The sequence below is a fragment of the Phragmites australis genome, chromosome 6, assembly GCF_958298935.1.
Source record: "Phragmites australis chromosome 6, lpPhrAust1.1, whole genome shotgun sequence".
Classification (NCBI taxonomy): domain Eukaryota; kingdom Viridiplantae; phylum Streptophyta; class Magnoliopsida; order Poales; family Poaceae; genus Phragmites; species Phragmites australis.
Window position 1 is genome coordinate 44,726,557 of NC_084926.1, and position 23,977 is coordinate 44,750,533.

General features: G+C 46.2%; 4 protein-coding genes across 5 annotated transcripts; 1 reads left to right on the top strand and 3 right to left on the bottom strand.

Annotated features, from left to right (window-relative positions):
- The first annotated feature begins 431 nt into the window (after nucleotides 1–431).
- Nucleotides 432–3,667, top strand: LOC133922813 (pentatricopeptide repeat-containing protein At2g17033-like). Of its 2 annotated transcripts, none has more exons than XM_062368303.1 (2): nucleotides 432–759; nucleotides 1,472–3,667. In XM_062368303.1, the coding sequence occupies exons 1-2, from the start codon at nucleotides 487–489 to the stop codon at nucleotides 2,627–2,629; spliced, it is 1,431 nt and encodes a 476-aa protein (XP_062224287.1). In that variant the 5' UTR covers nucleotides 432–486; the 3' UTR covers nucleotides 2,630–3,667. The 2 variants fall into 2 exon arrangements, with proteins under 2 accessions (XP_062224287.1, XP_062224288.1); XM_062368304.1 differs by lacking the exon at nucleotides 432–759 and adding an exon at nucleotides 768–1,334.
- Nucleotides 2,753–4,555, bottom strand: LOC133923274 (GDSL esterase/lipase At1g71250-like). The gene is made up of 4 exons (XM_062368678.1): nucleotides 4,371–4,555; nucleotides 3,363–3,528; nucleotides 3,068–3,200; nucleotides 2,753–2,943 (listed from the first exon to the last, which is right to left on the bottom strand). Exons 1-4 carry the CDS (start codon nucleotides 4,499–4,501, stop codon nucleotides 2,753–2,755), a joined length of 621 nt encoding a protein of 206 aa, XP_062224662.1. The 5' UTR covers nucleotides 4,502–4,555.
- Nucleotides 4,556–4,912: 357 nt separating this feature from the next.
- Nucleotides 4,913–11,609, bottom strand: LOC133922814 (choline/ethanolaminephosphotransferase 1-like). Its single transcript, XM_062368305.1, has 18 exons — nucleotides 11,163–11,609; nucleotides 10,236–10,245; nucleotides 10,097–10,147; nucleotides 9,538–9,615; nucleotides 9,071–9,146; nucleotides 8,964–8,986; nucleotides 8,786–8,886; nucleotides 8,169–8,263; nucleotides 7,927–7,995; nucleotides 7,649–7,718; nucleotides 6,846–6,909; nucleotides 6,722–6,762; nucleotides 6,494–6,578; nucleotides 6,190–6,252; nucleotides 6,029–6,087; nucleotides 5,893–5,945; nucleotides 5,476–5,548; nucleotides 4,913–5,389 (listed from the first exon to the last, which is right to left on the bottom strand). Exons 1-18 carry the CDS (start codon nucleotides 11,297–11,299, stop codon nucleotides 5,368–5,370), a joined length of 1,170 nt encoding a protein of 389 aa, XP_062224289.1. The 5' UTR covers nucleotides 11,300–11,609; the 3' UTR covers nucleotides 4,913–5,367.
- Nucleotides 11,610–12,994: 1,385 nt separating this feature from the next.
- LOC133922815 (uncharacterized) lies at nucleotides 12,995–17,050 on the bottom strand. Its single transcript, XM_062368306.1, has 2 exons — nucleotides 16,412–17,050; nucleotides 12,995–14,033 (listed from the first exon to the last, which is right to left on the bottom strand). The coding sequence occupies exons 1-2, from the start codon at nucleotides 16,892–16,894 to the stop codon at nucleotides 13,191–13,193; spliced, it is 1,326 nt and encodes a 441-aa protein (XP_062224290.1). The 5' UTR covers nucleotides 16,895–17,050; the 3' UTR covers nucleotides 12,995–13,190.
- Nucleotides 17,051–23,977: the final 6,927 nt, after the last annotated feature.

Consider the following 23,977-nt stretch of genomic DNA (forward strand, 5'->3'; position numbering starts at 1 on the left):
GCATCGTAAGCAGTGGTGTTTGCTTTTCGGGATATGTGTGTGGTTCGTGTGAGCTTGACTTCTTAAAAAAAAATCCTGTCGCTGTTGTTCCGTTCCATGCAGCGATGCAAGCTGGAACTAAAGGAAGATAGGGGAGGCCGTGCGATTTTTCAAATACACCCAATTGTGATGTTTGAGTCAAAGCCAAAGATGTATGGACTAAGGAACAATGTAGATGGGGTGTTGAAGTCCTGTGAGCCGTTTCCATTCAACTGAGTTTAAATTCCGTTGTTTACTATTTAAAGCCATGTGAGCTCGAAGATGTAGAGTGTGGTATAATGTATGCAATGGTGTATATGACATGTCGTTTAATCGGGGGTTTTTTTTTTTTTTTTTTTGATAAACGCTAGATAAGGCATCGCTATCTCATCCGTGAGACCGTAACACACAAGGACAGTATAACCCCCCACAAGGCCACAGCAGCTCACACGCCAGTGTCGAAACACAATGCCGGCGGTGGCGTCCCTATCGGCGCCGGTGCCGGCGCCGGCGTCGCGGCGGCGAAGGCTCGCCGTCGCGGAGGCCTCGCTGCGGCGGGTCGCGTCGGGCGGGGGCTCCAGCTGGCGTAGCGAGCGGCGGCTGATGTCGGAGCTGGAGCGCACGGTCACGGCGGGCGCCGCGGAGCGCGTCATCCGCAGCTACGTCGGCACCAAGTCGGAGCGCGCCGCACTCGCCGCGCTCTCCAGGCTCCTCATGGACTCCGACCCCCTCGCCGTTCCGGTGCGCGCGCGTCTCCTCCTAAGCTAAACCTCGTTGTCCTCCTCTCACCTTTCCCAGAGATCTTGGAAATCTTGGACCCAGAGATCTTGTGCTTTGGTAGCTAGGTTGGAGGAATTCGTATAAATTTACCATCTTTATGGCTAACCAAATACCAAAAAGATGCAACTTTTTCTGCATAATTTGGTGAGATGCATGTGAAAGATGACGTCCTTGTAAGTAGCATCGTAACTTACGCATTATGATAAAGGCCTGAAGGGCAGCAAGGTACATTCAAAACTCTTATTACCCGTGAATTCTAGTAATCGTAGTGTTTAAGTGCTCTAACATGTGAAAAAAGGGATAAATGCCAATTTGGAGTAGCTTTTGCTATTTTTTTAAGAAAATGGAATATCATTATCCCTGTCTCCCATCAGAAGATGCACACAACTGTTTCATCATTACAGTATCATAGCCATAGGCCAATACACCACAAGGCAACAAAGATTCTTTTGAACACAGAGCCATGGAAACCAAACTATCAAGCACAAATCCTAGGATTGAACTTCCACCCATGCTTGGCGAAGCTCATTCTTTCTGTAAGTTCATGGCAAGAACACTTAAAGGTCTGACCTTGAATTGTATCTATCCATGTAAGGGTATGGAGCGTTAAATGTCACATTTCAGCAAACCAAACTATCATCTGATTCATCACAACTTTGTATTTTTTCTGCAGTTCTATGAGGCAGTGACTCAGGCCCGGTGGTTCAAATGGAGTTCTATTCATGCCGCTGCAATTGCCGCCTTGCTCGAAGTCAATGGAAGCACCAGAGCATCAAGGTCCCTCATCTCTGAGTCCATCTCGCAGCACCTCCAATCTGCCAATGAGGTGGCTCTCTTCTACTGTGACCTCATGGCTGCTTTTTCATCTCGCGGGCTGAAAGACCAGGCAATGGATTTCTACACGGAGCTACGGTCCATGCCGCTCTCCGGGCGCAAGACCTACATGGCCATGATCAAATCCTTGTGTTTGATGGGCCTGGCCACTGAGGCTGAGGAAGCACTTAGGGAGATGATCTCGTTAGGCTACCAACCTGAGGCCTTCCAGTTTGGATCGGTTGCGAAATGCTATGGCAAGTCAGGCGCTTTAGTTGAGATGGAGAGGGTTATTGCATCCATGTCAGACGCTGGCATCCGCCTGGGCACCGGTGCTGCAAATATTATCCTCTCATGCTACAGCTCCTGTCGTGATCATTCCAAGATGCTGGCATGGTTAAAGAAGATGCGGAAATTGCGTGTTGCACCAACTACGAAAGCCTACAACTTTGTGCTCAACTCATGTCCCACACTTGCTTCAGTAGTTCAAGAATTGGGTCCTTCACTCCCACTATCAACAACGGAGTTGGTCAAGAAGCTCAAGTCTGGATCTCCATGGCCAGCAGAAGCTGACCTAGTGCTCGAGCTTCTGGCCTCCTCATCGGTGCTCGACAAGGTGATGGAATGGTCGGAGACAGAGGTCAAGCTGAACCTGCACGGGTTAAGCACAGTTGCAGCCTATGTGCTGATGCTGCAGTGGGTGGACGTGATGCAGGGTCGCACATTGCCATTGGAGGTGTCTGTGGTGTGCGGCATTGGGAAGCACAGTGATGTCCGAGGTGAGCCCAAAGTGCGGCAGCTCGCACAAGAGGTTCTGAGCCGGATGGGAAGCCCTCTTCGGCTGTCCACAAGGAACAAGGGGCGGCTGGTTGCAAAGCAAGACAGGGTGAAGCAATGGCTGGCCAGCTTTCCAGTGCCTGAGGAGAGCACAGATCAATCGCCTGATGCAAGTAACCAACAGCCATTTGTATTTACGCTTTTCAGAAAACTTGGACAATTCTTTTCCACCCTTATGTAGGTTTTCTGATGAATAGCAAGGTAGTTCAGCATATTTATTATGCTGTAGAATAATACAAAGTCTATATAAGGCGCTCAAAGATGTCTTGGCTTAATCCTTGTTCTGATGTTGGAGTGTTATCTGTTATGCCTCAACTAGCTGCTTGAAAGTTATGGGACTGACAAACTGTGCCGGTTCGTCATAGAAGGCAAGGCCTGCAAACTTGGAAGTAGCCTGGGTAGGGTGCAGGAGGTCCCATAAGAGGTACTTGTTGCGGTCACTGCAGCAGCTGGAGTTAGGGGTGCACCCTTCCTTGGCATTCTTCCTTAGCAACCCTGCTGGCGACAAGTGAGCAAGGATGCAGATATACTGAATAAAGAGGCCGCTAAACACAAATATTACAATGCCATAGGTGCGAGTTTCGGATCAGAATACTTCTGATAAGTTATTGCAACTTACCAGCGGCCTGTGGGTTTTCAATCAGACTAGAGACAAGCTCATAGGAACTGGCAATAAAGTACTTCATGCCCTGCATTTCAGAGCTGAGGTTGCTGAACAGGTCCCTGATTCCATCGTTGAGGCTCTTGGCCAACTGATTCAAAGGTTCAATGCATTCTCCGGTTGGATTCTGGTTTCTCCAGTACGGGCAGCATTCGATCAGAGGCACATTGATCACCGCAAATTACAATACACATGCAGTTGTCGTTAACAAAAAACCACTGGTTTGTCAGCATTTCAGTTTCAGAGCTCTTACTTTGACATGGCTATCATATGTCGAGATCACAGCTTCTGAGCATTGCTGAATTGCGGTGGAGTCTGGTGATCTGTTCTGTGAGAAGAAGTCGAAGGTGTCATTCCCACCTGCACTTATGAGGAAAAGGGATTTCGACAGCAAGGCTGCCGCTCTGTCAGCGCTCAATCTATTTGACATTTGGTCTTTGAGGTCTGAGAAGTACACTTATCTTCTTCGTCATGCTGATTGTAGTTCCCTGGTGTAGTGACCATTTGGAAATCTAATGTTAATGTTTAAAATTCAAAGATGCGCTTCACCAAATTTAATAGCTGAGTACAAAAGTTGTTACTTCCATTGAAGTTTCTGAACAATTTTGTCAACTCTAGGTAGTAACGAATCACATGGTGTACGACTACAATTAAATATTTCTCTACCAAGAAGTTTTGCAGTGACCATACATATACATGACTTGAAGTGCACATTAAAGTATCAGCCTAAATTTGCTAAAAGCTTCCTAAGCAGCCAAACCGAATTAATCTAAATTTAGGTAGCAGGGAAAGCAGAATTCAGAGCATGATTCCAATTCAAGTATCTGTGCAAGAACATACAAGAAAATAAGGTTAAATACACAATATGTACATACTGTGGAATCAAGAACACCAGAGACTCCAGAGGCAAAGTTGGCTCCGGTCGTGTAGGCTGCAGCCGTTGTCTTGTTCCTCGTCACCTCACTGCTGCTGCTGTTTGCAGCAGTGGCGATGAGAGAGAGGTAAGGTGGTGGACTCCTGCTGAACCCCATATCAGAGGCTGCAAAATTTATTACAACGACAACTAAAATGAATCATCCGTTCAGCAGAATCTATCTCTGTGGCATAAATATGCCAGAAATTACTATCGACTGCTTAAAATTTCGTCACAGTTTTGCTGTAATGATTTGCCAGATGCCCATGCATTTGTGAACACAGCATTTACAATGATTTCATTAGCTACGAAGATTACGTGTATGAAGACGAAGGAGCAGTGGCTAACCCAAGAAGTCGACCCCGATGGGCTTGCCGCCGGGGAAGTCGACGCCGTTGAGGTAAGTTGGCCCTGGCGATGGTCCACGGCAAGTAGTCGTTGTTCCTCACGTCGGCCGTTGAGTGGCCGAACACGTACATCGCCTGGACCTTCGCCGCCACCGCCACAAGAAGCAACCGTTGAGTAGGCGTCTGGGCTGGGAAGCTTGTGAAGTAAAGTTTAGTAACCTATAACTATTTGTATCTTTATGACAGAGAACTACAAATTCTCTGTTATTTTAGGTTTGCAAAAATGTATGGTTGACTGGTAAAATCAGATTAAAAAATTTATAGTTTTATGTTATTAAGAGTATAAATAGTTATAGTTTTATAAAATAAGTAACAAAAGTTATCTGTTATAAAGATACAAATAATTATAGATTTATAAAATTTGCTCATTGAAGGATGACGGGAACAAATTCACGTCATGTACCAACTCTTCCATTTGATCGATGCAAATCGTAACTGATAAATTCATACAAAATTTGGTCCACATTTGCACTCATAAGCTTATATCCAAAGCACCAACCCATTTTCAGAAACAAATGAAACTGTCATCCAAAGGGAACACGGATAAATGCATTGGGAAAAAATATAGCTCAAAATAGCAAGGGCATTCGTTTAACAATAACCGCTTCTTTGTGGGTGTTACAATGTGAAAAACCTAAAGGCATCATCTGTCAATTGGCTCAACAAATTCCCCCAAAAATGTTTTGGCGACCATTGCATGAACATATGCTCAAGGTAAGATACATGTCAACACAATGCTACCAATTGTTTCAAAAATACACTTCTCATCTGCGCAATTTCTTCACACTGATGTTAATTTCAAGGGAAATCATCCCTGTAATGACATGCAATTGTGATTCGGAGAGCAGCATCCGTGTAATGGAGAATATTTGCTTGTTCAAGCAGACACCACGTGTGAATGATTACCGACCAGGACAACACACGTTCATGGGTCAAAATTATGCTTTTTTCCTAGTGATCCTGCCACCAGACAAACTTTGTGTAAACCAATTGACTGATACAAAATAAGTGGAGAACTAATAGTAATGAAATGATGATCAACAAACCTGAAGCACTGAATCCCCAGTGCGTTGGTGATTTCATGAATGACAGATGTAACAAAATGTATGTACAACACCACTGCAAAATTCATCAAAATAGATGCATGAGCCTGTACAAGATAAGATGTGCTAGAAGCCTAAAGCCATTTTCTAATGATTCTTTTTGTTATGCGGACAATTTGACGTAAGAAACAGCTTTTAGCTACACATCTAAAGTTAACAAAGCAACAAGTACAACCAGTGCAACAATCTAATGCCTGACCAAATTCATGATGAAATTAGGAAGTTTGATCATACATAACAAAAGACTAGAAAAAAAGATACTTTTCTAGCAATATAAAAAAAGAAAATGATCAAAATTAGTACTTTAAGCACACAACAGCTTGTTCCTAGAAAAGATGAGTTATGATAACAATACAGTACCTGTAAATAAGCAGTACATTATGAGAACTAGTTGCTCATCAACAAGGGGATTTCTGCAACAATCAACAACCATAAAATAAGATGATATACAAAATTGTTACGTATAGAGCAATGGAAAAGGTAGCTAGGAACATACCCATCATAAAGCCTGGCAGTCAGTGCATTTGCAATTGCAAATGGATAATACGCTAGGGACTGTAAAAGGGAAGCATAGTATTTTAGCATACTATCACAGGGCATACATAAGGTATAAAAGAAAAAAAAAACAAAGAACGAAGGTGCTTTTCAGGCAAGTACCATGCACATCCCTGTTTTCAGACCTTTGGGTTCATCACATAAGTGAGCCAGAATCATTCTTCCCTGTGGAGCAATATAAGCAGATATCAAGTAACGGCCATACATTTGTACTGTATTTTGAAAAGGGCATATATCACAGCAAAAGATGCATATCAGCCTGAACCACGGTTTTTGCATAAGGACACAATGCTTTGAAGTCTTAAACATGAAAGCATCATTTATAAACAAGCAGGAGTACAAAGAAGCACAGAAATGAACACAGGTGTACAAGGCATTGATTGTCCAAATTGGCATAAAGTCTTACCACAAGAAAGCCAAACGCAGAACCAGTTCCAATAATTAGCAGATGTGGCTGATTTCTCATTATATCTGAAGGAGATAGGTAGGACCTGCATAAAAATGTGATATCTTTCAGCGATATACTAGAGGCTTTGCCTAAACTGGTACCTTCTATTGGCTCAAATTTCCTGGTAGTGCGATGAATAATTGCGTATACATACAAACAACGCCAGGAAGGGTTCAACAGCCTTACCAGACAAGAACCCCAGCCAAGAGCAAACCGAAAGGAAAGAGCTGGCACAAATGAAGAATGAAGAATATCACATAAAGAAAAGAGAATCAAAACAGTAGAATAGAACAATAAATTTAGATTTTACCATTGCTAGTGCCAGCAGCATACTTCCTTTTCTTGCTTCAACGACTTTATAAACATTGTGAATGCTGCAAAGTTACAAGTTACAACATTAACTTAGTTGACCTTGATTATATTTTGAATGTTCCATCAATTCAAAATTATGAAATATAATACACTCATAAATTAAGTAAATGAGGTACTTATTTCAACTCAAAATCGTTTCGTTGGCTTGGGAAACTTGCCTCGCTAACCAGTCAAAATAATACTAGAGCACATAACCAAGACCTGGATCTTATATGCAATGTGTCTGCTTAAGTACCAAAAGAGGACACAATTTAAAGGTTGGTTGGTTGTGCCTTTCCATATGTGGATTTAACAAGAGCATTAGAATCACTTACTACAATAAGGGGCTGTTTCAGATATATTGTGCAGAAACACATATCAGCTAAACGGCTATCAATTGGTCCATTTGCATCATTAACCAGATCCGGTACTATACTACATGTATCAGCTGGTTCATTTTGCAACGGTAACTAGTATTCAGTATTCACCATCAATCTCTTTAGCGGTTTTGCTTCACAACCAAATATCAGTTCACAGATAAATTAATCTTACACTTACAGATGAAGCAATATATGAAACAATAGATTTGTAGATGCTTTTTTTTATTTAAACTAACTGTTTCTGGATTTCAAAATTAACAAACAAGATAACAGCGAATGTAATTCTAGGGGGCTTTACAGAGATGATTGCAGGGTCATACAAACAATACAGAGTACAGCACAATATACTACTTACAAATAATACATGTCATGCGGAACTTACTTAGATCCAATTGTCGGGATTACAGCAAAAGCAATCATTAGACACAGCACGGTGCCATATACCGGGAATTCTGGGAAAAGAAGCAATGAGCAATTAACTTCAGTACAGGGAATGGCATTTTGTCATTTTCTGACTTTACAGTGTTGCTTTCACAGACAGAAAATGATACACTGGGAATAGGTGATATCGATGACCTTAAAATCAAAGGAATAGATGAACATATGATTATATAAAATATAAATACAAAAAGGAAATCATAAGCTTGGTAGTATCTATACCAGGAACAAGAGGCACCCAACCCAGTAGGGGCATTGACTTCCGGAAATCTTGTGCCCACCACTCAGCTCCTACAAAAGGAAAGATGAACTATCAATACCACCATGACCATACGACTTTAAGTAAAGGCCTCATACATATGCATATTGCATAGTGAATTAGAAGAGGGAAACTACAAATATTTACAAGTTCCGCATAGATCTGATAAGCGTGAAAGTTGACAAAAGTTTAAATAAAATTATACCTGTGAAAAAGGTGAAAAAATGGCACAAGTAGATCAGCATAAGGCCTTCAGTTGGTCCATTGACTATAGGAAGGATAAGTGTATTTGTAAAAAAGCTGCACAGAACAGCGAAGCGTGACATAAAATAGAAAGCATCATGATAAACAACATAAAGTATGTAGTTGGAAAATTTGACAAGACTAGTTGCCCAAATCTCAGCAGGGTAGTGGGTGGTTGCAAATAAAGCCGTGTTTTAATTAGACAACTGTGTCTATCGCTTTCTTGGAAAGCATTGAAGCACTTCCCACATGACAATATACATATTGTGCATAAGACTGAATTATTATCCATAATGAATCATTAGCACAAAGGTAAGACACCAAGTTTTAAGGTCCATAAGGGGAAAAGAAAATGGGTATCAATATCACTATCAAAACAGCGGAACATGAGAGACATTTGAAAATTAGAAAGCATCCAGAGGACTTGGAATCACATGAGACATTATTCAGAAGAATTGTGACTCATTTGGCAAGATATGAAGAGTATAAAACTAGCGAGTGTTAATTTTTTTAGAACAATGTTTGGTCCTAGGATAGTTTGATTTTCTAACATAGGAGGGCAAGAACTCATTAACTCACTGTTCCCAGGTTGCGCAGTAAAATGGGACAGCTGCAATGACCCAAAACCAGAAGGTAGCCTTTCCACACATTGCCGTGCTTCCAAAAGCCAAGGATTCAAACTAATAGGTAAAATAATCAGTCAAAAATTTCAGAGTCTTTGCATGTGAGAGAAAAAAAAGTTTACAGATAGCCTTACCGCACATGCAAGTGCATCACATCCTGGTCATTACAAAAGCACGTCAAGATAATTTATAGGATTTCTTAAAACTAAGTTCACCTATTTATATTTCAGGTGGAGATTACCATGGTCAAAAAGCTCTCCTAGAGGACTTGATGAGTTGGTACGCCTTGCTTGTTTTCCATCCACAGCATCAAAAGTCTGCATGCATATTATTCCATGCAAAGTACAGATTTGAAACTTTTACATAATAGATTCATAGAAAAACAATCATGAAGCTTGTAAATCCCAGGCAGCCAGGGGGAAAAACCATCACATGTCCAGAAAGACATTCAGGAACCTTGACATGCACAAAACTAACAGCAAGTCCTTGATAGCATGGGACATTAAATGCTATGCCTTAAAAAATTGCTAGAAGCCTAGAATTGCAGACTGATAACTATGAGTACTAGTTGAATGCTTATTCCGTGCTGATCTTATACTTATATTGCAAAAAAATGCAACAAAGAATATTGTAGTAAAATATTGCATACTTTGGTTTCTCCCAATAAAAATATTGCATACTTAGGCGAGCACATGAAGTTTGACAAACCTGATAAAGGAAGAGAAGTAGTCCATGAGCAAGATGAACCCATCTGGGGGGTGCTGTATCTAGATGAGGTGAATACAGCTGCAGGTAAAATGTAAACAGTAATAAAGTACAGGTACAATCTTACTAGTTACTCCCATATTAGTGCTGTGATCAACAAGGAACAAAACTGCCATATATATATATACACACACTCCCTCCAGTCACAAATAAGTGTTGTTTTGGGTTGTGTGCAATCAACCGTTCCAGATTTTGGTTACAATTTACTTATTATTTTCTCATCATCTTTTTAGTTGAATCTTGTGGGTTTCATCTCTAGCCTACCCCAACTTGCTTGGGACAAAGGCTTTGTTGTTGTTGTTGTAGATTTGTCTCGACAAGTAGTCAAGTAGTTTCATAATAGTGTACTTTTGCTATGTTTTATAAATATATTACAACAAAAAGTAGTAGTCAAAGTTGTGTTGGGGACCATATCGATGTCCAAAACTACACTTATTTATGACTGGAGGGAGTAGGTCAGTACAATAGAACATCATATAGATAAAAAAGTTCAGATACTTACGAAGCCAAGGAATGCCGATGTCAGCAAAAACATGAAGCCTGTCAGTGTAATCTAGAAAAAAAAAACGAGAAGCAATGTTCTATCATGCCTTAAAAAAAAGCAGTGTAGCTCATAATAACAACATGTGCAGAGCTCTCACCATGTTTGGCCTGCAGATCGTTCCAGCATGGATAGAAACCAACAAAGACAGTTAGCACCCAATGCATAGATTCAAAGAAAGAAAGCAACTTGATGTGCTGCAAGTATCAGCTTGAAGGCAGAATGTAAATATGGCATGCTTTATTAGATTGGTAAATGTTCACACTACAAAGCAAACAACAGGATTGGGAAAAAGAAAGAAAAGCATATTATGTACAAGGCTCACAAGAAACAACTGAATTACTACAGATAGGAAAGGAAAAAAGTCTTATTTCAAAGAAAATCAAGGTTTGAATTATGTTCCCCTATAGGAAGCAAAAGTGAGCACATTGGAGTTTATGGATCACAATGTTCAGATAAACCAAGAAGAAAGTCTCCGCATGAAGTATCACATTCACATGTGGTATGAAAATGGTTATAGAAGCTTTCTCAGCTTCCCCCTTCCCCCGCAGGATGCTTCGTAAGCTAAAGATAATTCGCCATGCAAAACTAACCCTTGGCATTGCGCATTACAACAAATTTTAACAAAGACCATTGGCCTGGCTTTATAAAAAGCTTAACAAGAGATACAATTGTTCTCAGCTGGGGAAACCAGCTTTTACATGAAGCACATTACAACAAATTACCACCACCCAAGGTCATAGTGCCCAAATAATGCACGTGTCACATGACGCATAACTTAAGGTCTCAGTTTAACCAACCAAAACGAGATCGAGATAACAGCCTATAGAAACAGAATGGCAAGATGCTGGAGCTAGTCACTCTGAGTCTGAAAACAATTTTAGCTTATTCTAACAGAAGCAGGCAAGCGGTCACTCACATCACGCATTTAGCACCGGAGAGCTTGAGCTTAACATGGTGGAGAAACAATGGAACAAGAATGAAACGGAAAGAAGAGGAGAGGGGAGGGCAGGATGGATGCGCTTACGGGAACCATAGCGGGAAGAGGTGAACAAATCGGGACCAGAAGGGCTGCAGGATGTACTTGGCGACGAGCGAGTGGTCGACGCCGCTGTACTTGTACCGCCGCAGCGTCGCCACCCCGTGCTGACCAATGTAACCCATCTCCCTGTCTCTTCCTCCTCTCGTCAAACCGCAATCCCCAAATCCAAATCCGCAATCGGAAGGAGGACGAGGGAGAGGGCCAAGGAGACGAAGAGAAGGACGCGTGGGAGGAGGAATTTATGCGGTGAGTTGTGAATGTGATGTGATTGGCGGAGGATCTAGGGGTGGCCGCCGGCGCCGCGTAGGTTGGGTGGGGGGGTGGTACGACGACGAGGGGAGCGAAGAAGTGGAGGAGAAAACCAAGGGTGGAAGAAGGGAACCGTTCCAAGGGTGCTTTTGCGTTTTGGTCCCTCCGCTTGCACGGTATTCGTGCCTGTTTGCTCGGCGGGACCAATTTTTCTAATTGGCTCCGGCCCGCCCCGTTCTTCCAAATTTTCTATTCACGCGCCCCTGCATTATAACATAGCCGAAATTTTACAAGAAATAAAGTTTTCCTTCCAACAAACATCTCTGTTCCAGTAAACCACCTCAAGGGACGGTGGCCTTTGGATTTGGGAACTCGGAAGTTGCTGAATTCGTCTAGATTGAAACCGGCGAAAGGATAGGTGTTTCGTGTTGGTGGTATTTGCTTGTCTGAACCCGGAGAGCGGACAAGCGGTTTTGTTCCAGCATAGCATTTTTTAGATAAGAATTAAGACGAGAGGATCATGTGATGCGGATTGCAACAGTATATAAGGAGAAAATGGACAGTATAATTGATATAAAATGGTCAATAAAAGATTTATGAGCAGACGATGTTGACTGACAACAGTGGGTGCAAATACTTGACCGCTCAATGCTTAACCCAATTGTGCATGTACTAACTATGTCTAATATTTTCAAAGGAGTCCATGTACTAACCATGAGCCATGTTTCTTTGAATGCTATCAATGAAATTAGCAGCCTTGCTAATCTAGTTATCCACATCTTTCCTATGATGCTCAGGGTAGAGTTTCTTGAAGATGTCAGTGCCTCAATTCCTGCTGATGTACATTCAACATACCTACCGAATGAGTTTTGTAATTTTCAGTTTGCTTTACATGATAAGCATACCAAGAACTGAATGAAAGCGTTATTGCATGTTACAGTTAATCAATCATAATGTTCCCAAAAGTTGTTAGTCCAAAATGGCACGCCAGTGTCATACTTGATGGGTCGGCGCCCACCTCTCGTAGTCGTCGATGAAGATGATCCCCGGCGCCTTCTCGCTGGCGAACCATCCTGGCCCCCTCGCCGAGGATTGAGGCAACCGACATACGCCATGCCTAAGTTTTTCTTAATTATGCCGTCCGTTCAGCAAGGAACCTGCACGGATGGAGACGTGCGTTCAGGTCTCGACAACCAGGGATCATCATATCCGATCGATCCGACTACATGAATGGCAAAACAATGTCCGGCCTGGGATCCATTCCAAAGCTAGAAATTAAGCCGAACAGTATTTAATTTGTTCAGTTTATTTATGTGCCATGCTTGGCTGGTGGAACAAGATGGAAGCGTAAACTGACCGGAAAGAATAGAGGTTGCAAGAAGGGAACTTGAGATCGAGATCATATCAGTGTTGGTGTGATGGGGTAACAACTAGCTGTGCTGCTTTTCTTCGCCCGATCTGATCTGAAGAACTCCAGCACGGCAGCAATAATCACCAAATTAAAGAGCGATGTGATGCCTCATCTTATGAGCCATGCATGCATGATTAGCTCCCTAAGACACCAATCATTACAAAGTAGTATATATACCACTGGAGTGTCAAGTATCTACTCCATTCATAGCTGATCTATACACTAGAGCTGTAAAAAATTTGTACAGAAGAAGCTCAACTCTCAATTAAGTATATATCGCTATGCCATTTCTTTCCCTTGGATTTCATTTTCCTAAAAATTAAGTGTAGGACAACCAACTGTCAAGGACTCGATTAATGTTGCTTAGCAGCAGTGTCACTGTTCGTCGTGTTCGTCGAATAAGACGAACCGGAGCGAGTCGCTGCGGATCGTGCTCCGATCCCGAGGCGGCATATCTCGGCGGGGCTCGGCGCGTCCCACCGCTCGGCCCGCGCCTTGAACGCCTCCATCTCCGCCACGCACTCCTTGGCCCCCATCCGTGCCACCCTTCGCCTGACCGCCGCGGCATCTGCGCCGGCGGCCTCGTCGAACATGGCCTCCCACCCGTCCTCCCACGGACCGCTGGCGTCGCAGAGCTCGAGCGTCCCGTTCCGCCACTCTGTCCAGCTCCACCCGCGGTCAAACTGCGCCGCGTGCTGCGCCAAGCACTCACCGCGGCAGGCCGGGCGGCAGGGCCGGCACTTGGCGCCGCTCAGCGGGCCGGGGCTCCCCAGCGACGCCACGGGCACGCCGTACCCCGGCGACGGCGGGAACGCGTAGGTCCGGTCGCTGAGCACGCAGAACGGGAACCGGCGCTCGCGCGCGGGGACGCCGGCCTCGGCAAGCTGCGCGCGGAAGGCGGACTCCGAGTTGAGGTCGTGGTAGCCCGCGGCGGCGAGGCGCGGGAGCACGGAGACGCGGGAGAGCGCGGCGTCCGAGGCGGCACGGCCCCCGAAGCCGAGGCGGTCGTTGAGGCCGCCGAAGCGGGAGCCCTCTGGGACGACGTAGGCGTCGGCGGCGGGGAGGTCGAGCGGGGCGGTCCAGAAGCCGTCGACGCGGGTGCGGAGGACCCAGGCGTAGGTGAAGTTGCCTCGGGACTCGCGGTCGCGGATGAGGTCCAGGCATCCCTCCACCAGACGGAAGTACTGCAGCAGACCCTGCAGCAGTGCAACGCATGACAAGCAAGAGGTCAGCTAGCTTGTCTCACCACCTCCATATCAGTCATGCATCGTCATGAAGCAGATGCATGCATGCATGCAAGTAGTAAAACACTAGTAATCTGCTCTGCTGCAGAAATATATAACCACAATGACGCTAGCAGTGTCAAATTCTCTTTGATAGTGACGGATCGAGAAGTAGACTTTCAAGGACACTTTGCAAAAGCATATATCTGTTCCTCTTAAGTATTAGGATGTGAAAGATGTGCATGCAGTGATGCAGATATATAGTTGTACTCACTTAAGAAGAAATCTCTCTCTCTCAAGTCGTACTATCTGCCTACCTGCCGTACGTCTTCGTTCACCACGATCGAGCTAGCTACTCCGTTCACTCGTTCAGAGATGTCGCTTGCAGTACTACCATCGAACAAGGAAGACTAATTGCATGCAAAATCAAAACACGGCATCGTATATCTCCCGCGACCTTGAACAAAAGCTGACGGCTGAAGCATCTGCACCGACCTTTTAAACGGAAAATCTCACCTTTCCCGGTTAGCCTTTTCTTAATCTCCTTTAATATATGCGTTATCCATTCAGAAATAATAGGTGTATTTTATTTTAAAAAGTTAAACTCTATATATTTAATTAATATTTAATTAAATAATAAGAATTTCTAGTATATAAAAATTAGTGGACAATTTTCTCTCATTTTGAATCTCATCTGAAATCAAACTAAGGTATCACTTCTGACGTATTCGTTCGACGATACTCCCGTGAAACACACACTATATATTTATTATGTGCCTAGACTCAACATAGTTCACCTCTACGCACAACACCAGTTACGATCTCAAAAACAATATAATTGTGATCCATAAGATACGTCAATTACTAAAAATATATTATCGTAACTCGGATAACTTCTCTCGTTGTAATTATATACTTTTTATCATGTGGTCGTAACTTCTTCACTTTTACGCACACCTCCGGTTACGATCCCAAAAGTAGTATAGTTACGATCCATTATATATGTCTGTTAATATAAAATATATATGGTCATAATTCGGATACATTCTCTAGTCGTAAATATATAACTATTGTCATATGCTCTTAACTCAAATATTTGTGATGTCGTAATTAATTATATTTTAGTTGTAATTGATAGTTTTTTAATCGGAGTGATAAAACAGTAAACTATAGTGTATCTATAAGCCAAATATATTCGGTAGTTTTGCCTTTACATGGAAAAGGTATATTTGCAAGCAACCGGTGGCAACTCTGCATGCATGCGTGATGCATCTACCTATGACGAAATAGCTCAGTTTTCTTTCAAGGGAAGGAAGTCTTCTTTTTGAGAGGTGGTTGATAGTAGGCTCCATCGACATGACCAGGACTAACCATGGACAAAAGCTAATACCTTTTCCATCGACATGACCTATCTAGCAGATGCAGATTGACCAATTACCCGGCCGGTCAGTGGTAATTAACATATCTCGATCAATTCATTGGTTTTAATTTACCATAATCGCCTTTTGGGAATCCATAACAGATCAATCAATCCATTATTTGCTACAGCAGCAGGCTTTTTATCCTGCAAAAAAAAGAGGCTACCAACCAAGGCGACAATTGTACATGTGGGCCCGCATTGTCAGCCAGGCACGATACTTGCAGCTTTAATTTCTCTGCGTCCTGCTCTTGGCCGGCCGGTTGGGCTGGCTCACGTCAGGTCGGTTAGATAGTTTCTTTCTTTCTTTTTTGAACGAGCGCGGTTACATAGATTAGATTAGATTAGATGCATGCCAATAAGTATAGTAGTAATAAATTAAGTCATGCTGTTACTCATCTTTTTTTGTTTCAAGCATCTATCTCTGTTTAGTATTTGCCTACTATCTAAGAAAAACTTTCACTATCCTTAATGGATGTATAAATTGTCGTAACCGTTCATTTATGTTTAGATTCGTAAAAAAATAAATGAGAAAAATCAAATATATATATCATATAAGAGAGATGGATGAAAGATAATTGTGGGTTCACACCCTGCCTTTCCCTGCTACCTAAAGCGCGCTATATACAATTTCTCGAAACAAACTTGGAGTTATATACAAATGTGTGTGAAACCGCCCTCTGAATCTGCAAAAGGGAATATAAATGTAGCTAGGTCGCATAAAAAAACGATCATGGGCATGGTGAAGGAAAGCACCGACCCGCGAGCAGTAAGATCGTACACAGCAAGACGAGAGCTAGCGGAGTCAAGGAAGGAATCGAAGCAATCTAATGCGATCCATGACGATGAGCAATTGGCATGGCATGCAAGCGAGGCAAGGAACAAAATAATATAATTAAGGGAAGCAACTGAGATGACGACGATGATGGCTAACCTGGATGCCGTTGGGCGAGTTGTCCGCGGTGAGCACCCGCGCACGCGCCGGCGTCTCGTCGATGGGTTCCGGCCGGAACACGCTCACGGCGGCGAGGTTCACCCCGGGCGGCGCGGCGCGCGCGAGGAGGGACAGCTTGTAGGCGTCGGCGTCCAGCGGGCTGTGGAGGAACACGTCGACCACCGCGTAGTCATCGGCACCTCCCAGGACGTGGCGCGCGATGGAGGGGCCCGTGAGCTCGAACCGCCGCGCGCCGCCCACCAGGCACACCGCCGCCCGAGGAGTGCCTGGCGGCGGGGAGGAGGAGGCTGAAGGAGGAGGGTCGTCGTCGCGAAGCCGGGCCGGAGCCGCGGCTAGGAGGAGCGAGGAGGGGAAGGAGAGCGCGGCGGCGAGGAATAGGAGGAGCGGCGCGAGGACGGTGGCCAGGCGGCGGCGCGAGGACGCGGGGAGGTCGGACGAGATCATGCCGGGACTGTGCTTCATGGGCGGAGAAGTTGCTGGTGATGGCTCGGGTCGTGTCGTGGAGGTGGTGGCGAAGAGATGGAGGAGGAGGAGGAGGTTATGAAGCGACGCGAGAGCCGAGTGGGCGTAGCGTTGGTGCGGGAGGGGCGAGGGACTTGGCGTGAACTCGATCTGGCGAGGGGCTTGGCGTTTTATTATTATTATTATTACTACTACTATTATTATTATTATTATTAACTTGTATATATTCAACTCTCCAGCAATATTTAAACGCCACGCATGCATGCATGTTCTTTCTAACTACTGTAGCAAGCGAAGCAAAGCCGGGCACGTCAACGTGATAGCGCACGTGTTGCTTCCAAAGCCAAATTTCCGGAACAGGATGTGCACACACCGGTTATCTACCCGTCTCTACATTTCACGTACTAATTTTCAAGTAAACTAAAGAAAATTGTTAAAATGGTAGATTTGTGTGTAGTCATATTTTGGTGGGATGTTGTAGTTATGTGGATTTATTAGCCACAGTTTTCTAATTTTTTATGATGTGTAAATATTTTAGATTTTTATGTGTTTATTTTAGTGGGATGATCAAACTTTTCAGTTTCTTAATATTTCAGTTTTTATGTATTTTTTAGTGAGATGGCCACACTTTTTCATTATTTTGTATGATATGTAAATTCTTTGGTTTTTATACGATTTATTCTGGTGTGATGTCCATACTTTTCCAGTTTTTTAATATTCCGGTTTTGTATGTATTTGTTTTGGTGGGATGGTCACATTTTCTAGTTTTTTATATGGCCCGTATATGAAATGGTTATTCTGCCCTCAACTATCGATGCGGGAGACATTTTTGGACGATGGGGGGTGGGGGCATTTTTGAATCTCAAAGCACATAAATAGTACAGATAAGAGGTATGTGCACACCCTGGTTTGGAGTTGTGTTGCTTCATTCGATGGGCTAAGAGCAAAACTATCCATTGATAGTTTTCATGGTCCAAAAGCTGGGTGCCGCTATATCGCGTCTCGAGTTGGAGTATACGTAGGAGTATCACATACAACAACGTATATTATTCCTCACATTTTGGATACAAAGGTACTTCTAGAGGGTTGTACAAATTTTTAAAATTTAGCAAACTCTTTATTATTGTACCTATCATTTCCTTGGTATTGTGGTCCATCTGCTTTAAATTATTAAGAATAGTATCACTTAGTCTATAAAATCATAAAAAATATATATTGACGTCATTGTTAGGAAGAACTTGGTACACATCACACTCAAAAACTACTTCTTCATGCATATCGCCATCAACCTTATTCACGCATTCTTTGCTATGCTTTATCCAACATATATAGCTCTCTATGAATTCACATATAATTAAGTGCCCATATATATTAGGTGTTTTCGAAATTTTTCTCTCATTTTACCATCAATGCTTGAACAAGACATAAAATTTCCATTCTTATTCAACATATCTACGTAGCTGAGGCGGCTGCGATTGCAGGAAGGCACTGCATGTACAGTTCTCATCTGAAAATTAGCGACCATACATCTGAACATCTCTGATATGTGGGTTTCAAATCCAAATTTGATGATGTTTGTGGCCGCCACATCCAACTCATCACAAATCGCTTGAACAGTTACAACTACAATTTGTTATGGTCAAGAACACCCGACCCTGCCAGCCTCATCGCCTCCAAATCCATGGATATCTCAAGTGGCGAAGCGCGCAAGTTCATCGCAATGTTTCATGCGCTTTGTTCTAATCATCTGAGGTAACAAATGGCGATCACTCTTGCCAAACCAAACTCAACTGAAAAAATTGATGCTTTCTCTGGGGAGAGCCTTCGCCAGAGAGAGCCCGCAGGACCACCATGGATGGACTCGGCTTGAGCTGCTAGCATAGCAACGGGGACAGACAACGCTCGACGAGCCCCATCTCCATCTCTGTCACCGGCGCCGTCAACCTCTCCACCTCATCGGCTCGAATCGGTTCCTGGTCACTCTGCAGCAGCTTAGATCCCTGTGTCGATGCGGGGCGGTGCGACGAAGACGATGTCATCGGGCTGGGACTGGGCAATGGCGGAGGAGAGAGGGAGTAGGAGGGGAGATCCGGCAGCCAAGGGTGGAGGGGAGATCCGAGGAGGAGTGAAGGGCTGTTAGCCACGACGAGGCGAGGTAGCCATCGCCAGAGCCGACTGGACGGGAAGGGGGAGCCATGAGCCGCCATGGGGAAGAGAGCACGGAGGGACTATTTTGTAAAAAAGTATCCGTTTTAGTGGGCATTATGCAAATTAGGGAGGGGGGGGGGGGGGTTATGCAAATATTTTGGTCGCGATTAATTATCGTGATCAAGGGGATTTATGCAAATATTTGGATCGCTATCAGTACCTTTTAATATAGAAAAAACTTGGTTTTTATTAAAAACCAATAAAAGGTGTTCATATATACAGAAAAAACTAAAGAACAAGGCGGAGAAACTAGATTGTCAGACTAGTACAAAAGAACCAAAATATGTTAGTGTTACAAAAGCAGAAGCACAGGGAGAGAACTATCCTATTACATCGAGATTCTAGGAGCCCTACAGATAGTAGACATCAAAAGCTAGGTCCTTAATAGGAGTGAATTCATGAATCCATTCTATTTTTGTCATAGCGCCATTCACTTTCATCTTATCATCTTCTTTGAGCAGGGAGCTCCACTTCTACAAGAACGAGATAACAAGGTATAAGATATCACGAGGCTTGTTCGGATACATCATCTTGATCGCCATTTTGTTCTTGGAACGCCATAAGGCCCACACCAAACATGCAAAAGGGAACAAACCTAATTTTTTAGAGTTTTAAAGATCACATGTAGCTAACTTACCCATAAGTCAGCCACCGATAAGGAAAAGCGTACCATCCAAAAATCTCTCGCATGGCGCTCCATATGCACTGTGCTATCACAAAGCTAAAGAAAATGTGGTTGATATTTTATGGTTTACCACATAGGCTACATCTCTTACTCCCTTTCCACCCTCTTTTCTTAAGGGAAGTGGTCGTGGGATGTTTATTGTGAATCTGTCGGTGTATTCAGAACCAGGGGTCCCTAAGTCCCGAGGCCAGGCCGGCTATCCACCACATGTCACCACCCTGCGAGGTAAGAAAAAGCTAAGTCCCGGGAGAAGGTGCTCGGGGCCGCCGCCTCTGGTTCCCGAGCACCCTAGTTCCCCGATGATCTGCAGGGTCCAAATACTAAGACCAAAGTGCTCGGGAGAGAGTGCTCGGGGCTACACGTGGCAGCCCCCGAGGACTCGGTGCCCCGAAGGTCCCACCGAAGTGCTCGGGAGAGAGTGCTCGGGGCTGCACGTGGCAGCCCCCGAGGACTCGGTGCCCCGAAGGTCCCACCGAAGTGCTCGGGAGAGAGTGCTCGGGGCTGCACGTGGCAGCCCCCGAGGACTCGGTGCCCCGAAGGTCCCACCGAAGTGCTCGGGAGAGAGTGCTCGGGGCTGCACGTGGCAGCCCCCGAGGACTCGGTGCCCCGAAGGTCCCACCGAAGTGCTCGGGAGAGAGTGCTCGGGGCTGCACTTGGCAGCCCCCGAGGACTCGGTGCCCCGAAGGTCCCACCGAAGTGCTCGGGAGAGAGTGCTCGGGGCTGCACGTGGCAGCCCCCGAGGACTCGGTGCCCCGAAGGTCCCACTGAAGTGCTCGGGAGAGAGTGCTCGGGGCTGCACGTGGCAGCCCCCGAGGACTCGGTGCCCCGAAGGTTCGCGCAAGATCATTCAACGACCCGAAGGGTCCCGTCGTCAGGGTGTCATCCAGTCAAAGGCCCAATGCCGCATTTAATAGGCACGCGCGGTCTGACATCCTGACATCCTGACATTCTCAGCTGCCCACGCCCCAGTGTCAGACCCTGCCATGCACTAGCAGGGGGCCGTGGGTCCATTAAATGCACGGGTCCCGTCTCGTTTTTATCCAGATGCCTCGGGATAACGTTGACAGAATCGAAGCACTCCGCCTGCCACCCTGCCCTGGCAGAAGAACAAGACAGGGTGGGCGCACTGGGCACCTCTGAGGCTGACCGGTGGGCCCCTTTTAGGGCGCCCCAAGGCTTCCGCAGCGACTGGTGGTCGAATGCGCGCCGCATTTCTCCACCGCCCCTGTCACTTCGCCAAAATGAAATGATTACGCCTTTCTCCGTGGCACCTTGGCATTCGTGTCCCCTCTTTCCCATTCAGGATATGTTGAGGTCGGCGCGCCTATAAAAGGAAAGGATGGAGAACACTAAAGGAAAGGAAAAAAAAGCCTTCGACCACCAGACGACCAACAATCTCCGACGAACCAGGCCAAAGATAGATCGACAGACACTCGAACCAGCTCGAGTTAAGCTAGAACATAAGAGCCTCAAGCTCTTTGTAAACAGCTCTCCCCTTAGAACCAGATACCTCCTTGAAGAATTCTCTTCAAGGATAAATATAGTGTTCATACAGGAGTAGGGTGTTACGCCTCCGTGCGGCCCGAACCTGTCTAAAACCCGGCGTACCCACTTTTTCTTGCATTAGGGTGATCGTCTCCCGCCAGCCATCGCATTTATTTCCGTTCCCGCTTATTTCCCAAACAAGCTTTTCCAGGATCATCCCCCCGGCCGAATCTCTAAAAAGGGGTCTCTCGGGATCCCTGCGACAGGAGTTCACTCTCCGACAGCTGGCGCGCCAGGTAGGGGTAAGTCGATGTCACCCAACCTTGTAAATATTGCACATTAAGTTTTTCAATAAGCAATTGCTATATCAAAATACTTTTTCTGGATTCCGTATGTTTAATATGTCTGGTGAGGAGCTCGGTTGTGCGAGAAAAAGTTCGCTCTCTCTCTTTTCCCGTTGACAAAAGAATCCCGATCGGTATGCATGCGAGCAGTCGCCGCTGACCCACGTCCGGCATGGTAGGCTGTGGTGTTCGGTGTCATGGCAGGCTCCCGGGCACTACCAAGTTTCGGGGTGCTCTGGGTAATCCAATCGCTCGAGCTGCTCGAGTAGTCCGGAGCTCGGGACCTCGGAGCGGGCTGTCGGTGCTCGGTCTGGTCTGTCGTACCCGGACGCCACCGAACCATAGGACCTCTAGGTTATGCCTATGTCCGCTCTTGTTCGCCGGTTTGGGTATTCAAGAGGTCTCGGGTCAAAAACGAGAACAGTCTATAGCAAGTACCGCACTAACAGAGCGCACCAGACAAAGAAATTCTATATTCTCTCTCAAGTCACAGGCTGGCAATCACAAGCAGTTCGGCCGCGAGGGCTTCAATGCCCCGGTCTCTGGTCGGCTCCAAGGGTCTTCGGGTGGTCCTACCACTTAGGCTTGGGTGGTCGAGGCCACCCGACCCTAGGAGCCTCGTATGCCTCTGGGCCCTCGGGCGCTCCGTTGAAAGAATCAAGTCCCCGGGCCCCCGAGCTCGGAAGCACACCCCTCCTGGATCGGTTGGCTGGAAGGCCGACAGCTGTCCGGTGAGTGGTTATGTTCAGACAAGTCTGCTTTCAGTAAATTTATGTTCCCGAGTCATTCTCGGGGGCTCTCGCGCTTTAATCTGTTCGGCGAGGTGGTCTCCTTGCACGCAAAAACCCTGCCGCGTGTCTACCTTTTTCCCAGAACGACATAGCGGTTTGTAGAAAGGAGTACCGTGCTTACGATAATGTCTGACCGAAGCCCTTCGTGGTCGTCGTGGTGTTCGGTCTGCTTTTATGGACCCCGATCACTACCGAGTCCTCGGGTGCCCTGGGTAATCCTATCGCTCGAGCTGCTCGAGTAGTCCGGAGCTCCGGCCTTGGGGGCGGGCTGTCAGTGCTCGGTCCGGCCCGTTTTGAGCCCGGGCACCACCGGACCGCGAGGACTTTTGGTCACATTCTCGCCCGCACGCGTCTCCCTTCTACTAACTGAGTGGTCGCAAAGTGAAAAAGTGTTCATTAGGCACGGCGTGTTCCGAGCAGGATCGATCTATCTCCCGGGCAAGGGAGTCTGTGTCTTCGTTTCTTAACCTAGGTAGTGCGGACTCGCGAGAGCTTGAGGGCTGGCTGCGCCAACGCCAGCGACCGGAACAACTTCATTTCTCGGGGATGGGAAGGTCGGGAACGGCCCGACTGAGTACTCCCCGGGACTTCCAGACAGAGCACCAGAAGAAACATCAAACACACAGAGAAATTGGAGTTGCGAGCCCAAGGAAAAGCTGCCATTATATTCACAAGACATATACAAGGCGTTTTCTAAGGGTTCACTCCTAATATTCACTCCTACATCTACAACAAAAGAAGAGAGGGCACAGAAGGCCTAGTCGGCGGCAGAAGCGTCGGCTGAATCCTCCGAGTCGTCCCCGGGGGCTGGCGGCGGCGGCACTTCTCGCCTGAAGCCGGCCGCCACCACGGAGGCGGTACTCCTAACCGCTGCCCGGGCGGCCTCCTCCTCAGCCTCGACTACTCCCTCCCGCGCTGGCTCCAACGGGAAGTTCGGGTCCCTGCTTCGGTAGCAGGCCAAGACGTGCTCGGCCACGGCACGTGCCAAGCCACGTCCCTCCCGGGCGGCAAGTTCCTGAACTGCCCAGGGCAGGGTCTCGAGGCGCTCGCAGACCTGCTGCAGCCCCAACACTTGTCGTGCGGGGCCGTCGCCCTTCTTGTCGTCGACAAGCCGTCCGAGACCACACTTCTCCACGGCCCGTTGCATCCGCCGGAGGATGTCCTCCAGCATATGCTCTAGGTTGACCCGCGAGACAAAGGCGGTCTCGAGCTTCTCCTTGGCGGCCCGCAGCTGTGCCTCGAGTCCCTGGTCCCTGGCCGGACCAGAAGAACCGCCAGCTGCGGCGGGGACGGCATCCTGCTTCGCCTTGGCCACCATCTCGGACAAGGCGCGCTCACGGGCGGCCAGTTCCGCCTCGTGCTTCGCATTCTCTTCCGCCCTGGTAGCCGCGGCGGCCACCGCAGCAGCAGCTTCGCCCTCTCGGCGACTCAGTTCGCCTTCTCGGCGACTCAGTTCGCCTTCTCGGCGACTCAGCTCATTCTCCCGCCGGGCCAGCACATCCTCCTGCTGGACCACCGAATCCTCCCGGGCTCCGAGATCCGACGCTGATAGCTCGTTGTCTACTTCCCG